This window comes from Antrostomus carolinensis, unplaced genomic scaffold, assembly GCF_000700745.2.
Source record: "Antrostomus carolinensis isolate BGI_N321 unplaced genomic scaffold, ASM70074v2 scaffold48377, whole genome shotgun sequence".
Taxonomy (NCBI): Eukaryota; Metazoa; Chordata; class Aves; order Caprimulgiformes; family Caprimulgidae; genus Antrostomus; species Antrostomus carolinensis.
This window is the reverse complement of record NW_010326219.1, coordinates 13561-28493: the sequence shown is the minus strand read 5'-3', so window position 1 is coordinate 28493 and position 14933 is coordinate 13561. Positions and strand designations below refer to the sequence as shown.

General features: G+C 42.3%; 1 protein-coding gene across 1 annotated transcript in view; it reads left to right on the top strand.

Annotated features, from left to right (window-relative positions):
• The first annotated feature begins 277 nt into the window (after window positions 1–277).
• Window positions 278–14933, top strand: part of ZNF410 (zinc finger protein 410) — an 18172-nt gene continuing 3516 nt past the window's right edge. Inside the window, exons 1-6 of the mRNA XM_010171497.1 lie at window positions 278–484; window positions 9576–9711; window positions 10003–10236; window positions 10535–10726; window positions 11569–11728; window positions 12541–12722. Coding sequence (XP_010169799.1) covers window positions 452–484; window positions 9576–9711; window positions 10003–10236; window positions 10535–10726; window positions 11569–11728; window positions 12541–12722 — 937 coding nt within the window. The 5' untranslated portion in view covers window positions 278–451. The remainder of the gene's footprint in view (window positions 485–9575; window positions 9712–10002; window positions 10237–10534; window positions 10727–11568; window positions 11729–12540; window positions 12723–14933) is intronic.

The window sequence follows — 14933 nt, the reverse complement described above, 5'->3', positions numbered from 1 at the left end:
GTTGAGCCCATAAGTTTGCAGCACAAACAATTCAATTTTCAATTGAAAATGAGCTATTGCAAAGGAAATATGGTAAACGGCCTTTGAAAATGAATTTTGCAGTGTTAGGATGTTATTTTGCTGACTCAGTGACAACAGAAGTGCAGGAACCTGAGTAAATGAGTTTTCCCAGTACTTCAAAACATATTTTACAGTTACATGCAACATCTGCTGGCTTCTTCTTGCTTCGCTCTCTTTTTTTGTTCCTATTTCTTTATATTTCCTTTTTTGTTGTTTTAGGTTAAATTGAATATTTGTGCAACACAGCTTCTTGCAGAAGGACCACCACACTGTTTTACACTTAGGAGAATATGAGAATAAGCAGGGAGTGTTGTTCTCTCTGAACTAACTAACTAACTAAATAAATCTGTGCCTTGCTGAGGACAGCTGCAGGAATCGGACACTTGAATCAATGTTATCGGATGAGTTAGAATCCAAACCTGAGGTGAGCAATTACGAATTGGGTTTGGTTCCCATTAATGTTTATGGGCAACACGTAGAAAAAGTTCATCAGGTTTACTCAGTTTGCTCCTTCCATGTTAATTCTCAAAGTGTTTTCAGTGGCGTTGTCTAATGTTTCCATGTTTTGACTTGAATGGTAAAAGATTAAAGAATATTGCAGGTTTTTTCCCCTCCTTTCAAGTGTCAGCCAATGCTCTTGCCTGTCCTCAGGTTAAATTATTTTTTTTCCACTATTATAATGTTATTTCTGTTACAAGAATAAAATAAATTACTGTATTGACTACTTCTTTCCCTCAAACCAAATTGACTTTACTCGGTTTGGGGGAGTCTGGATCGTTCTATTGGCATCAGCCAGTTCTGTTTTTTCCATTGAGCAGTTGGCAGAAGTAGTAGGGGGCGGCACCCAGGGGGTCCTGGTTGCTGGGTGTGAGGCTGCTGGGCTGTTCCCAGGTCTAGCTGGTAGTGTGGCTGAGCAGGAACTGCAGTGATGTGTGTGTGGGCACAGAAGCGCGCACAGCGGCTGCAGACAGATTAACACAGACACAGGTAAAGCACCTGTAGGAGGTACACACAGGAGCAGCATGAGCAACACTAAGGTTTGGTAGGGAAATATGTCTGTACCCTCACTCAACTCTCGTGCATACTCACGTTCACGGATGTCTCTGGTCTCTGAGCTCAGACCCAGGGCTTTTTAGCCAGTTTCTGGCTGGAATATTGAGTTTTTCCTGACTGTGGTTGCCCCCTCCTCGCACGTTAGTAAACTAGAAGTTCACTAGCAGTGCACTCACTTGTGGGGAGAATATTTAGGAATATGTTTAGTAAGTAGATAGAAGGGACTGCAGTGATCAGACCCAGCAGTGTGCTGACCAGCAGCCAGCTAACATGTGATTGGAGTCTCTTCTCTCCTCCACGCCCACCTCAATTCCTTTGATCCACCCCCTGAACGTTGCAGTGTTTTACACACCCTGCAGTCCCTGTAACCTCGGGTAGAAGGTTTGGTCTTTCCTTTGCCAGCCGTTCAGATAACCCAAGACAATTTTGTGTTCTTACCAGTTACAAAAGTTCTGGTTGAACCTCTTCAAGATTTCACTTTGGCAGTGGCCCACTGATCAGTCTGAGGAGTTCTGGTCTTTGTTACTTACCTGTAATTTGCTAGATACAATAATCTGCAGTTGGTTACACTCAACACAGTTGTATGGGTGTGTTCAAGTTATTCCCTCTCCTGTTTCTTGCCTTTGTCTTTTAGGCTGAGTAGCCATTAGCCAGCTGTCTGAACATTCCCCCACTTAAAAGTGCAGAGGACTGTATAGCTTTGTGTCCTTGCTTTTCTGGTTTCTCAGTTTTACCTCTTCAGAAAGCTAAGGTCCTAGAGCAGAGGCCTTAGTACTGCTATGAAGTACCTTTTGGGGAAGTGCACAGATGCAAATAGAGTTGTTTCCATCCCTTTTCGGTCCCTATGCAATACTGCAGGTATCTTTAACTGGCACTCCAAAGGGAATGATTATTGCATGCTGGTAATTTGTCACAGCCCAGGTGATGTGGTAAGGTATTTGTTTCTTAATGGAGCAGCCAAAGTCCTTCCAATCACAATATGCAGGTAAAGTAGCTGCAAATTCGTGACAGCCCTGAGAAGTGTCAGCATGGGCTGCAAGGGGTTTGTTTCTCTTGCCTTGTGGTTGATATCTCATAACTGCAATCAAATTTTTTCCCAGTTCTCAATGGTAAGTGAGTTCCTTTCCCAGTTACTTCAGTCTCTAAGTAGGTGGATTCCCATAGATTATTTCTGACAGCCAAGGACCAGGTTAGTTGGAATGCCTGTTTCCTCATTCCTCAGATAGGAGCTGTAAGCAGGCCTTGTCTTTTCTCAGCTTGAGCCAGGTATGTGTTAATTAGGCACTTTTACATAATAGCCCTGTTTGCCCATAGCAGAGTTGCATTTCCTTCTCAGCAAGCCCAGAATAGAGTAGGCCCTTCTCCAGCAGGAACAGGCCTGACATGAAAGCTGTGTGGTTGCAGAGGACATGCTTTCCTTAGACGCCATCTTCTGAGCCACGTTTCTTAATCAAGGCTGTTTTATACTACAAATTGGGGTTCGGTCACATTGTGGAGTACCAGATCTATACACACTCTCCTTCTGGGTTCGCTGTTAAGTTAGTCCTGGTTTGTAGTCCTTTGGTGTGAAACTGGTAGATGCCCTTTTTAAACCTTTCCCAAATAGCAGTTCAAGTCAGTCAGTCATGATTTTGTATCCTCTAGTGAGCCATGGCACCATAATTCTTACAGCCATAGAAGTTCTTTCATATGCCCTGCCATGTGAGAAAGGTATTAATTGAGAGCTAACTGTATTTGTGTAACATCTAGATAACATTAATCAAAGCATTATGGATGGATTGCATAAACTTCTTTGCTACTCGTTTTATCCCTAAAGAAGCCACCAATGTGCTAGTAAACATTTAATACTTGAGTAGAGGTGAATCCTCCTTTCATAGGAAGTTACAAAACTGCTTGGAAACTGTATGAGCAGATGGATCTGCTTTTTCTTCTGGACTCCCTGCCCCCAAAGCTGTATTACCAGCATTCCTCAGGGAGCTGATAAGGTCTGCCTTTTGCATGCTTTAAGCCTTCAGGGTGGTTTGTTACAATTGCAGATATTTCCAGCCACCTCCACCACACTGGTGGAAAGCACCACTGCAGGTTGCTTTCTGCTGCGGGAGGTGGCTCTGGAACAACCCAGTGAACAGCTCTGGTCTATAAATTGAATTGGCTATTGAAAAGGGGTGGAGGGAGGTATTGTAGCCTCTCCTTTCTCTCCCCATCAGCACCTCACAAGGAGAATCTTTTGTGAGTTAATTAATTCCCCAGAGGCTGTCTGGGAGGAGGGTATCCTAGTTCCTAGCTAAGGAGCCTCCTGCGCCTCCTTTCCCCTCCATCCCTCCCCCTCTGCTAAATGTTCTTTTGACCTCTTTATTTTGTAGTTGTTCACTGGGTAAATTTGGAACAGAAACCATATGGATTGAAAACATGGTCTGGGAGTGCAGTGGGAGGATAGATCTGAACGTTAGTACTGGAGCAACCTTCCCCCCCTTCCCAACCTGTCCTTCCCAGCCACCCTCACCTCGACGAAAGCAACTGCCTGACACTTGGCTTTTGAATCAGCTGCTGAAGGGGGTGTGTTAACAGGACATAAAACTCAACCTGATCCATCCCAGATGGCCATATTTTAATTTGTTTTGTAATGCTTTGTGTTACTTTTAGGATCCCTAGGAGGGGTTCCCAGTTCTTTAAACAGAATTTTTGGGTTTTGTTTGTTCCACCCTCCCCTTGGGTCAGGGACATTATCCAAGCTTCTCGGTAACACAAGCGTTCAGCTCTGCTTGTGGTGATAGGCCTGGGATCATCCTGTCCATCTCTTGTTGACCAGGAATGACAATGATTTGTTTAGTGACAAGAAACAAGAAATATTTTACATTTTTAGAACATACACTGTCTACATTACTTACAGGATTTTTGGAGTTCTGTGGTGTTTCAGCAGAAGGAGTAAAAGGAAGGTATATTCAAGAAGGTGGTATGGCAGAGCTGCAAATAAAATTCTTCTTAGCAAGCTGCAGCTGAACTTTGCTCATTTTGTTTCTCCAAGGCTTATAGATTCTCTCTGTGTGACTCACATCTGGCCCATAAAGTTTGAATCTTTCAAGCTGAGGATGTCCTTTTGCAATTAATATTAAAATTTGTTTCAAATTCCAAGGGATATTTTGGCTATAGAGTAAAGCTCCTTTACATCTCTTACCATTTCTTTTATGTTCTGTTGATATTCTGTACGTTCAGTTTCCCTAACTATTCCTGTTCACATGCCCCAAGATGTTCTGTCTGCGTGGTTACAAATTCCAGCACTTTGGCCATATTTGCAGAAGGATCAATCTCCTCCTTTCATTTGGATTCTATAGTCACCATCTCAGAAATACTTAGAGCCCATCTGGACCCTATTTGTGATGCCAGATGCTATGTGGTTTCGAGATCTGACAAACTGTAGCATCCAGGAGATTCCTCCCCTCCTGGTCCTTCAGACAAGAGACCACTGGGCTGTTCCCAGGTGCTGGCAGAGTGAGGCTGAGCCTGAACTGCAAACGTGACCTGTGCACACATAGACAGCACAGGCACATGTGGCTGTAAGCGCTAACATGTGACAGGACAGCACCTTTACAGGCACCCACAAGCACAAATGCTGTTCACATGGAACAGAAACACCACAGATAGCCTAATTCTGTTCCTACTCATCAGGTAATCAGGCTTGAAATTCGCTAGTGTATCACACACTTGCCCTCCCTCAGCTGACATACATACTCGCAGTCATGGATCTCTCCAGTCTCTGCCAAACCTTGAGTCCTTCCAGTATCTGTCTCCAGGCCCTGGGCTTCTTAGTCCAGCCTCTAGCCAGGATCTTGGGTTTCCAGATTGTAATTTCCTCCTGTCACAGGCTAGTCCATCTTGGAGTTAATAAGATGAACGTGCTCGGAAACTATTTCAGAGCAAACAGCATTTGAGGAGACGGGATAGACTACAGTGAGAAGGCAGGAGCAGTGTACTGACCTGCAGCCCGTATTATCCCCCCACCCCTTCCTGTTCCCTGTAGTTGTTCCTCTCCTATCCACCTCGATCACTCCCGTTCCCTGCCTTTGAGCCTTCCCCTAAACTTCCATAAGTTTTTCATGTTCCTACAGCCTCCTCTTAAGATATCAATTATTAAGTTTTACCCAGTCCCAGAATTTCCCCCATATCCATAAGAAGTTTGCTCTTGCCTATGAGATGTGTTCTGGTAACCCATGATAATATCGTTCCTGTCTCTTACACAATTTCTGGTTGAATTTTGTCAAGGTCACACTCAAGTGGTTCCGATAATGGCCCATCCATCAGTGTCCCAGGAGTTCTGGTCTCTGTTACTCTCTCTTATCTGCAATTTGTTAGAGTTTCTGTATCTGCATATTTAATTTATCGCCTCTTCTGTTCCTAGTCTGTTTTTCACACTGAATAACCAAGTACCAGCTACCCTTACAATTTCCTATTTGCTTTCAGCTGCAAAACCAAATTAAAAGAACTTAAGAAAGCAGCACACAGTGTTTGTAATTGTTTGTTTGTTGTTTTTTTTCCCCCCATTTTCCAGTTGCTGTAATTGTGTCATGAAGTTGCATCCTGATTTTGATCAGGAAGGAAGGTTTCTGAAAGTACTTGGCTGTCAAGGTGCAGCTGTCACATGAAAATTTGTATTTTCTCTGAATTATGTGATGTAGAGTTGGGAGGGATACATTTGGTGATTGATTTTCTTTGGTTTAAGGGGAGGGTTGGGGTTTTTTATCATAAACTTTAGCGATGAGCATGATTCATGTCCTTTTGTTTACTTCTGCTTCTTTTACCCCCTTTTAATTCTCAGTACCAGCTTCTGATTACTATACAAAGAAAATTAAAAGGCTATCTTCTTTTGGACATCTGTTTGTGGCTGCTGCATTTTGCTTTTCTCTAGTGGCTTAATGTTGCTGTGTGGAAGCGGAGGGTTTGAAGCAAAGCTTTCCTGTTGTAGGAGGAAAGTTTTATCTAAGGCTTTCTGTATAAAAATAGAAGAGTCCATAAGACAAGCGTTTTGTGGTGGAGTAGGCAGCAGTAGGGATCATGAACAGCCTTTGAATGAAAGACAATCCAGTAATTTAGAGCCATCTTGCTGCTCACATTTTTTTTAGTCCGACTTCTTTCTTCTGGTTACCTTGCTCTGTTATTCCTGACTCCCTTTTCTTTTTACCCCTCTTTTCCAATTTTTAATCTTAAATTAAAATGCATGACCTTGGGGGAGGGACTGTCTCTTTTTGCCCATGTATTTTTTTTTGACAACATAAAAATAGTTCCCTCTTCTGGCTAGGGCCTCTGGCTAATTTTATAATGTACCTAAGGGGAAAAAATGCTAACCTTTCCCTCTGCAGCCTGGCTTGTGGCCTAGTTCAAGTGGCATATTGCCATCTGAGTGACTTCAGTGATGTAATTTTTACCTTCATAATTGTGAGTGATGACAGTCAGCTCCTAAGGGAGGATCTGGGAGCCAAGGGTGATCCCAGCCCAGGTAGTGTCCTCACTGACCAGGGCATAATCCTGCAGCACTTGAGCACAGCAGGCAGAAACGGGTGCTGGAAACAGGGTCCATCCACAGCCCTGGATGAGGCAGGTCCAAGGTCTATGCAGAGAGTCCAGTCAGGAGTAGCAGGAGATGAAGCTGGAACTACTGATGCAGTAAATGTCTGAGGTCCATCCAGGAGACAGGGCTTGAGACAGGTAAACCTACAAGACAGCTCAGGAGGGGATGAGGGAGCACAGGCTGAGCTTAAATGAAGCCTCTGGGTTTAAATGGAGCCCTTGGGCAGGGAGTGTGTTTGGGGCTCTCAGGTGAGACTGCTCAGGGCAATTAAGGCTTCAGGTCTCTGGCAATAGTAACTTTTTGAGGTAAAACTGTTTGAGGAAGCATCAGTATTTCCAGTGTTTTTATGAGAGGAAATATTATAGAGAAATCAGAGCCCAAACTATTAAGTTTTCTTTGCATTTTCTTTGATTGAATGAACTTCACCCTGATGTAGGGGAGGCTCAAAAGGCTGGTATCTGCTATAGAAATAATTTGGAATTGTGTGCCAGTAGTTCTGAAAATTGACTACTGAGACAATCAGAACATACAAAATAAGAACCACATTATTAGTGACTGTTGGATTTTAATCACATGGGCATATAATGCTTTTTTACTCTTTCTTTTGACACTGATGAACCATCTCGCTGCACAGTCAGCTCCGTCTGGGCTCTGTGTGAATGTGTGCTAAAATGTGTCACAGTGAGGGCAGTAGCTTTTGAATCACTATCATGTACAGTTTCCTCCTGAATGCCAAATGTAAAGGAAGTCTGTTGCATACAGTTGTTTGCTAGACAGCAGCAGAATGCAGGACCTTTATGTCAAGGAGTTTCCTAGAGATAAGGAATAGTGACTTGAGGGTTAAGCTTTTGGTGTATTGTTATTTTCATCTGCTTTTCAAAAATATGTTGAGAATGTGACTATAGGAGTAAGTTTGACAGCACTTAATAGCCAAGTAAATAGAGCCTATAGGTGTTTTTTGAGGGGTATTTTCTCTGAAGTGTGGAGTATGTGTCTGGGTCTGTTACAACTGACCCCTCTGAGTCTTTCTGGTCTCTGGAATTTAATTCCATACAGGGGAGGAATTTGAGACCGCGTTTGTTAAAAAAAAGCTTGTAGAGTTTACAGAAGAATTAGTTCAGTCCATTGCAAAAGTTGGACTGTTATCTCCTAAGTCCCTTTTTCATTTGTTAAATCAGAATATTTTAGTATGGACTGCTGAGGCACTGGTAATGGGAAAAATAGAGTCTCATTTCTGTATCTGTGCCTTGGAGGTAAAGAGGAGTCCAGCATTACATCCAGTAATCTGACCAAAGCTTGAGATGTTGTCAAGGGGACAGAATGAGTGAACAAGGCACATGCTTTGCTGCTCTGAACTTGGTTAAATATGGGAAGACTTTCAGGGGTGAGGAAAGGCATTTCCAGTTGCTTTTCAAATGTCAGGTTCCGTTTTTATAACTCAAGATTTTTAGGAGTTAGGCAGAAGTAATATTTGCATTGCCAGAGCTGGCTGATGTTAAGGCTACCTAAATCTGCTGCACTGAATCACCTGGGCATTTCTCACCTCCTGGGCCCCTCAAGATGAGGGCTGCTCCCTATTTCTGATCTTAGAGCCAGACACTAGTGAGGTTTAGTAAATAAATAGGTGCACACACAACATGCACTGTACAGATGTGACTGGTGCCAAACAGATTAACACAGGTGGGACGCTTGTAGCTTTGTCCACGTAAACACAGGCCGTGCAAAGTGCCTGATTCTGTTTCCCAGGGTTGCTGCCTAGACAAAACCTCCGTGGGTTTCTCCAGGATGTGTCCCCACACCTCTCATTCTGCTTGCCAGCTAGTCTGCCTTGGGAGTTCACTAGCATATGACACACTCTAGAGAGCAGGTTCACACATGAAATAGTTAGGAATGGAGTTTAATAAGAAGACAGGACCAGCTGTGATGGTTCGGCTGCACCAGACAACTGAATTGACCAGCTTCCTGCTTATATGTAATGAGCCTCTTTTATCTTCCTCTCTCCATTTTCCTGTGTTTGTTCTGCCCTGATCCACCTTGATCCCTTCCTTTTCCTGCCTTTGGCCTTTCCCTTAAATCATGCATAATAGGTCCTGTACAATCCCCCAAATCTCTTGTTCAGTCCTGAAGTCCTCCCCAGGGAATGCATCCCAGTATAAGTCCTATACCTCCTTATGCAATAGTCCTTATTTTGCATAGTATTTGGGAGAGGGTTTCTTCTGTTTAATCCCCTTAGTGGGTGGGTTTCACACTAAGGACAACAGCTTTAATTATCCATCTTTGATGGTTTTAGGAGTAGCTGATTTGGATGGATAAGGCTGGCTGTGTTCTCCCTCTTTTTATCCCAACCTTGTTCCTCTGATCATATTCTGCCTATTTTGAATAGCCATTAGCTAGACATCTTTGCAACTAGTCTTTTGCTTGCTTTTATTTAAGAAAGGCCAACTTTCTTTCAGTTAAGTATTTAAAGACAATGATTTAAAGATTATACCAAAGGCTGAGCATGGAAGACATTTACTTGGAAGGTTAGAGCATAGTAAAGTATCAAGTGGTAAAATATTAATTAAGAAAATATGTGCTTTAAAACTTGGCATATATTTTGGTAAAATTTATCTTGGTGTAAGATTAATTTAAACAGGAATATAGCCTAAGAAGCCTTCAGAGTAGTCTGCAGTGATCCATGGCTGTATATTGTATGTTAAAATGAATGATGACAGATACAAACAATTCTTTGTCCTTAATGTAAATTGAAAAGCTTCCATTTACTTTGATGTGTATTCATGGGATTGTATTCAGTGTCTCCTACAAGACAGTAGGTTTAGTTAGGTTTTTGGACTGGGTTTAGTATCTTTTTAAATGATTGGTGCTGCTCTTGACCTAATCTTCAGTATCTTTTTTTCAGCTGCTGGTTCAGTTTGTTCAGAATACTTCTGTTCCCCTGGGGCAAGGGCTGGTGGAATCGGAACCAAAAGACATCACCTGTCTTTCTCTCCTTCCTGTTACTGAGACCTCAGAATGCAACAGACTCATGTTGCCAGGTAAAATCTATGTGCAGATCTGTGCGAGCGAACGTGCCCCTCATACAGCTGTCTTCGCTGTGGCACACTGCCTCTGCTGATAAGGCATTCCAGGAGTGGAAGAACAAGTTCTGAAGGGTGACTGAAACTTTTTGCATTTAACAATGAAGTCTGACTAGTTAGAAAATTCCTTCCTTCTACAATCTCTCTCAAGTTCTTTTTTTTTTTCCCCTAGAAAAACAACTTCATAGGTATCTTTTAGTTATAGTGTGTTTATACTTTTATTTACTCTGGTTTTACTTTTTTCACCAGATGATGAAAGAGATCTTGCTTCTCCAAGTCACACTAATTCTTCCAAAGATGTTTCTTCATCTGCTGTCTTGAGAAGTCTCCAGGTAAACGTAGGCCCTGATGGAGAAGAAACAAGGGCACAGAATGTACAGAAACAGTCTGAACTTCTGTCAACTCCAGAGACATCCAGTTTATTGCAAGACCTCCAGCCCAGTGACAGCACTTCATTTATTCTTCTCAACCTAACAAGAGCAGGTAATTCTCCTTCTGTTTGTCATCTGGCTGGATATGTCTCAGACAACAGAATGCAGGAGATACAAGTGCAACTCTGTTCCTGCTGCTTTTGAAGGGGAAAGATCACGAAATTTGCTGGGCATTATTGGATATTTCAGGAGCATTTAATCATCAACAGCTTCCTACAATGTAGAGGTCAGTGAAGACTTTTTCAGTGCAGCTCTTGCATCTATGCCATGAACAATAGCCTCTGGGACGCAAAAGAAATTTCTCTCTGTTACATTATCCTTCTGTTTCATTAAGTTGTCTTCTTTTCTAGGGCTGGGGTCTCCAGCAGAGCACTTGGTGTTTGTTCAAGATGAAGCAGAAGACTCTGGGAATGACTTTCTCTCTCATGACAGCACGGACAGCAGTACCCCATGGTTCCTACGAGTGCAAGAATTGGCCCATGACAGTTTAATCGCTGCCACTCGGGCACAGCTCGCTAAGAATGCCAAAGCAAGCAATAATGGTAGGAAATTCCCTGCTTCTGTCTCAAAAGTTGAATGTTCCATACAAGGTCCCTAGTTTCAGTTTGTTTCTTCCTCTCTCTTTCTTTCACTCTCTCTTGCTTTTAATCTCTTCTGACATGTCTTCAAGTCATCAGTGACAGAATGATGCAGAACAGTCATGTAATTTTTCTGCAGTATAAATAGGCTCCTCAGTTTTTCTCAGGGAATTAACTTCAGTGAAGCCAGCAATTCCGTTGCGGCCCACATGTTCTCTGGTACATGTAAAGAGTATCTTCTTTCTGACTGCAGCTGCATGTACTTCAAGTTTCATTTTTACTTTCAAGTGTCTATATTTAATGCATACTGTAATTCATACTTCCTTCTTAGATCCACTGGGTTTGGAGATTGGCTTTCTGGAGAATACATAATTGGATTTAGTCACATGCTTTGTGATTTAATTATTTTAATAAATAATTGCAAACAAATGCAATGTCTCTTTTTTTAGCTAAGGTGTTTTTAAAAATAGTTATCCTGGCTGATATTTAAAATTGGTTGGTTGATACTGATATAGAGACTATTTTTACAGTTTTTGTTGCATTTGCTTTCTATTCTCCTTGTGATAAGCCTCATCTGTAGCAGCTGATCTGATACAGATCGCGTGTTGGAAATAGTTTATGGGCCTGGTAGGGTTTGCAAATCTGTGTCTGGTCCCTGTTATGAGCTAGGCAGCAGCATGTAGGTCAGCCAGGCATATACTTGCTTTACAGTCTTGTATCACATACGATGCTGGTTTTATGTATTAAATTTGACACATTTAGTGATCTGCATCTTTTTTTAGATTTTGCTGTGCTTTTTCTTCCAGGTGACAATGTTCATCTTTGCTCAGGAGAGGGGCAGCCGAAAGACTCTAGCCCCATTCCTCATCTGTCTCGTGTGGAAAGGAAGCTGAAGTGCACAGTTGAGGGCTGTGATCGAACATTTGTGTGGCCAGCTCACTTCAAGTATCACCTGAAAACACATCGGTGAGCAGAATAAAGCCATATGTTGTTAAGACTTTGAAAAACTGTGCTCTGTATTTGGGACAGCATTAGTTTTTAACATTGTCAGGCTGTGAAAACCTGGTATTACTCCTAGAAATACTAGGCCTGTTTCTTGCTTTAGCTCATTTGTGTTGAATCACTTTGACCAGATGTAGATTATTTTTGCAGATCCTTGTTAGTGTTCGGTTTAGAATATTTGTATTTTAACAGATACTCAATAAAGAGCATCAGTATCACTGATGTGGTGTAGTGAACATTAGAACTTGTAGGATGCTATCATATATGGTTTAACAAAGTTGCTTCCTCTAACAAATGATCCTAATATTTTTTAGCTAAGAAATTGGCAGTCTCTAAGGTAAATTGTAGCCAAGAAGCTTTAAAACTGGGAAGGACTGCAACAGACATGAGCCCGTCGTTTTGCTCTGAGACAGGGCTAGTGGTAATTACATGTGTTATATGTACACATACATTCATTTTTGATCCTCCAGTGACTGAAATTCCACAACATTCTAATATAATCTGGTGCACTGCTTTACTAAATCATCCTGGGTAGGGACTAGGCAAGGTAATGTGATGAAAAGATATTACCTGACACAAATTCTTCCAGAGGATCACCCAGACTCAGTTCCTTAGGACTTAGGTAACTCACTTTGGTTGTGTCTCTCCATTTTTTCATATTACTAATTTTGGTTTTATTGTTTCTGATTTTTATTTGATCAAAGAAAGAAGTCAAGTGTTCATGAAAAATACATTGCAGTAGCTGGTTATGAAACAGCCATTTTGTTGCTTTCCAGGAATGACCGCTCCTTCACCTGCCCAGCAGAAGGCTGTGGAAAAAGTTTCTATGTCTTGCAGAGGCTGAAGGTGCACATGAGAACTCACAATGGTGAAAAACCCTTTGTGTGCACGGAGCTGGGCTGTGGGAAACAGTTCACAACAGCGGGAAATCTCAAGAACCACCTACGAATTCACACTGGTGTGTTTTAGACCTCACCTATTTGTGGTCTGCAGAGGTGGGGTCTTTACTGAGGAATAAACCACTTCCTCCTCTGTCCTCAAACTTTTGAGAATGTTATGTTGTTATCTCTGCCTTTCATTAATGTCCCTTTCCTATCAATTCATATTGATCTATAGGTCAAATTAATCAGCCACTTACACTGTTTACTGTCCTGTGTAATTTCACACAGGTTTCCCCCTTCCAATACTATTTGATGATGCTGTATTCTGCTCAGACCCATGCTCTGAAGATTCCCTTCCTCCCTCAAGTTGTTTGATGGAGGGAGGGATGTGTGTTGTTTTGGGGAGAAACTAGACTGTTCCAAAGAGTTAGTGAACACAACTTCTGTAATTTTTTTTTAAAGAAGCTGTTTTAAATTCCTGAAAGGCACCATAGCTTAGGTCTTTCTCCAGTGTGGAGTCCTGGTGGGCACAATTGTAGCTGTACTGACATCTGGCTGAATCTGACCAGCTTATAGAATCATAGAAACATAGAATGTTGTGAGTTCGAAGGGACCCACAAGGATCATCGAGTCCAACTCTTGCCCCAGCATGGGACAATCCCAAGATTCAGACCATGTGTCTGAGGGCCTTGTCTAAATGCTTCTTGAATGTTGTCAGGCTTGGTGCCATGACCACCTCCCTGGGGAGCCTGTTCCAGTGCTCCACCACCCTCTGGGTGAAGAACCTTTTCCTTATGTCCAGCCTAAACCTCCCCTGACACATCTTCCTGCCATTTCCCCTGGTCCTATCGTTGGTCACCAGAGAGAAGAGGTCAGTGCCCCTCCTCTTCCCCTTGTGAGGAAGTTCTAGACTGCAATGACATCTCCTCTCAGTCTCCTCTTCTCCAGGCTGAACTATCCAAGAGACTTCAGCCTCTCCTCGTCCAGCTTCCCCTCTAAGCCCTTCACCAATTTAGTGTCCCTCCTCTGGACACTCTCTAGTAGCTTTAGATCCTTTTTATACTGTGGTGCCCAAAACTGCACCCAGTACTCAAGGTGAGGTTATGTTACATATGCTGCTTGTAGGGTGACTACATTTGGGAGATGCAGGGAAGTGAGGAATACAGTGGAATGAGTAGCAGAAATACAGTAGCAAAGTCTAGTAGGAAAAGGCAATAATTAGAAGACAGCATTTTGGCATGCAAACTGCTCTGCTTGTGCTAATGCTAATTTGGGATGTTACCATATGCTGGAGCCTGTGTACTCTTAACTCATGCTCAGCTTTTTATATTAAATAAAACAAGAACCTTGATTTCATAGTGCTGTATTTTATACATGGCTTGTTTATGCTCTCTCCTCTGGAGAAGCTGAGGTACCAGCCAATATTCAATATTTTTAGAAGTTGGTGTACCAGCCAAAGTCTTGACAACTGCATAAAGTGCTCTAGGTGTTTTTATTCTAGAAAGTTGTTTGGGAGGAGCACACGAGTTACTCCTGAAATGAGCAATTTAATAGGTAGCAAAGTTCATAGTGAATATTCTGCTAGTTTTGTTTGGTTGGTTTTTTTAAGCCTTGGGTTATCACACCACCTAAACAAATGACCCAGTTCAAGCCTCTCAATATTCTCAGAGATCCCCTGATGGCTGAGGAAGGTAGCATTGCATTACAGTTGGTTAACATTTCAAAATGACTTCGACAACTGTGGGAGCACAGGGCCTCCCTGTAAAATGAAATCGCAGATTACGTGGGCTGCCAGCAGCTGCTGATGCCTTCTGCCTTGCTTAAACACTACCATATGGCGTGTACTTTGTAGATACACATGGCAAAAGGTTGCTGTTTTAAAGAATCTGCAGTCTAGCAAGAACACACGGTTTGGGAGCAGATGTTGGGATGTAGTTAAAAATTATATATACCAATAATGAAATTTTGAATGTGTAGTAGCAGCAGCCATAGTTTTTGCAGTTTTCTTTTGCGCTTAAAGCTCCCAGCCAAGGTGCAGATAAAGTTCTAGGCCCAGCTGACACATGCACGGTCCTCCATGATAGAGTGAGTGTTCCGCATCCAACAGAGTAGTAGCTCCTGGAGGAGTAAATACTGATTTTCTTATCTGCAAATTGATAATGTGCAGTTAAGAGTTGGAGCAGACCAAAGGTGTTATAAAACTGCAGGTGTAAATAGATCTAGGATTTCTTATAGATGGACCTGTGCGCTGTTATTTTTGTCAATGGTCATTTTTCGTCCTTCTTTCC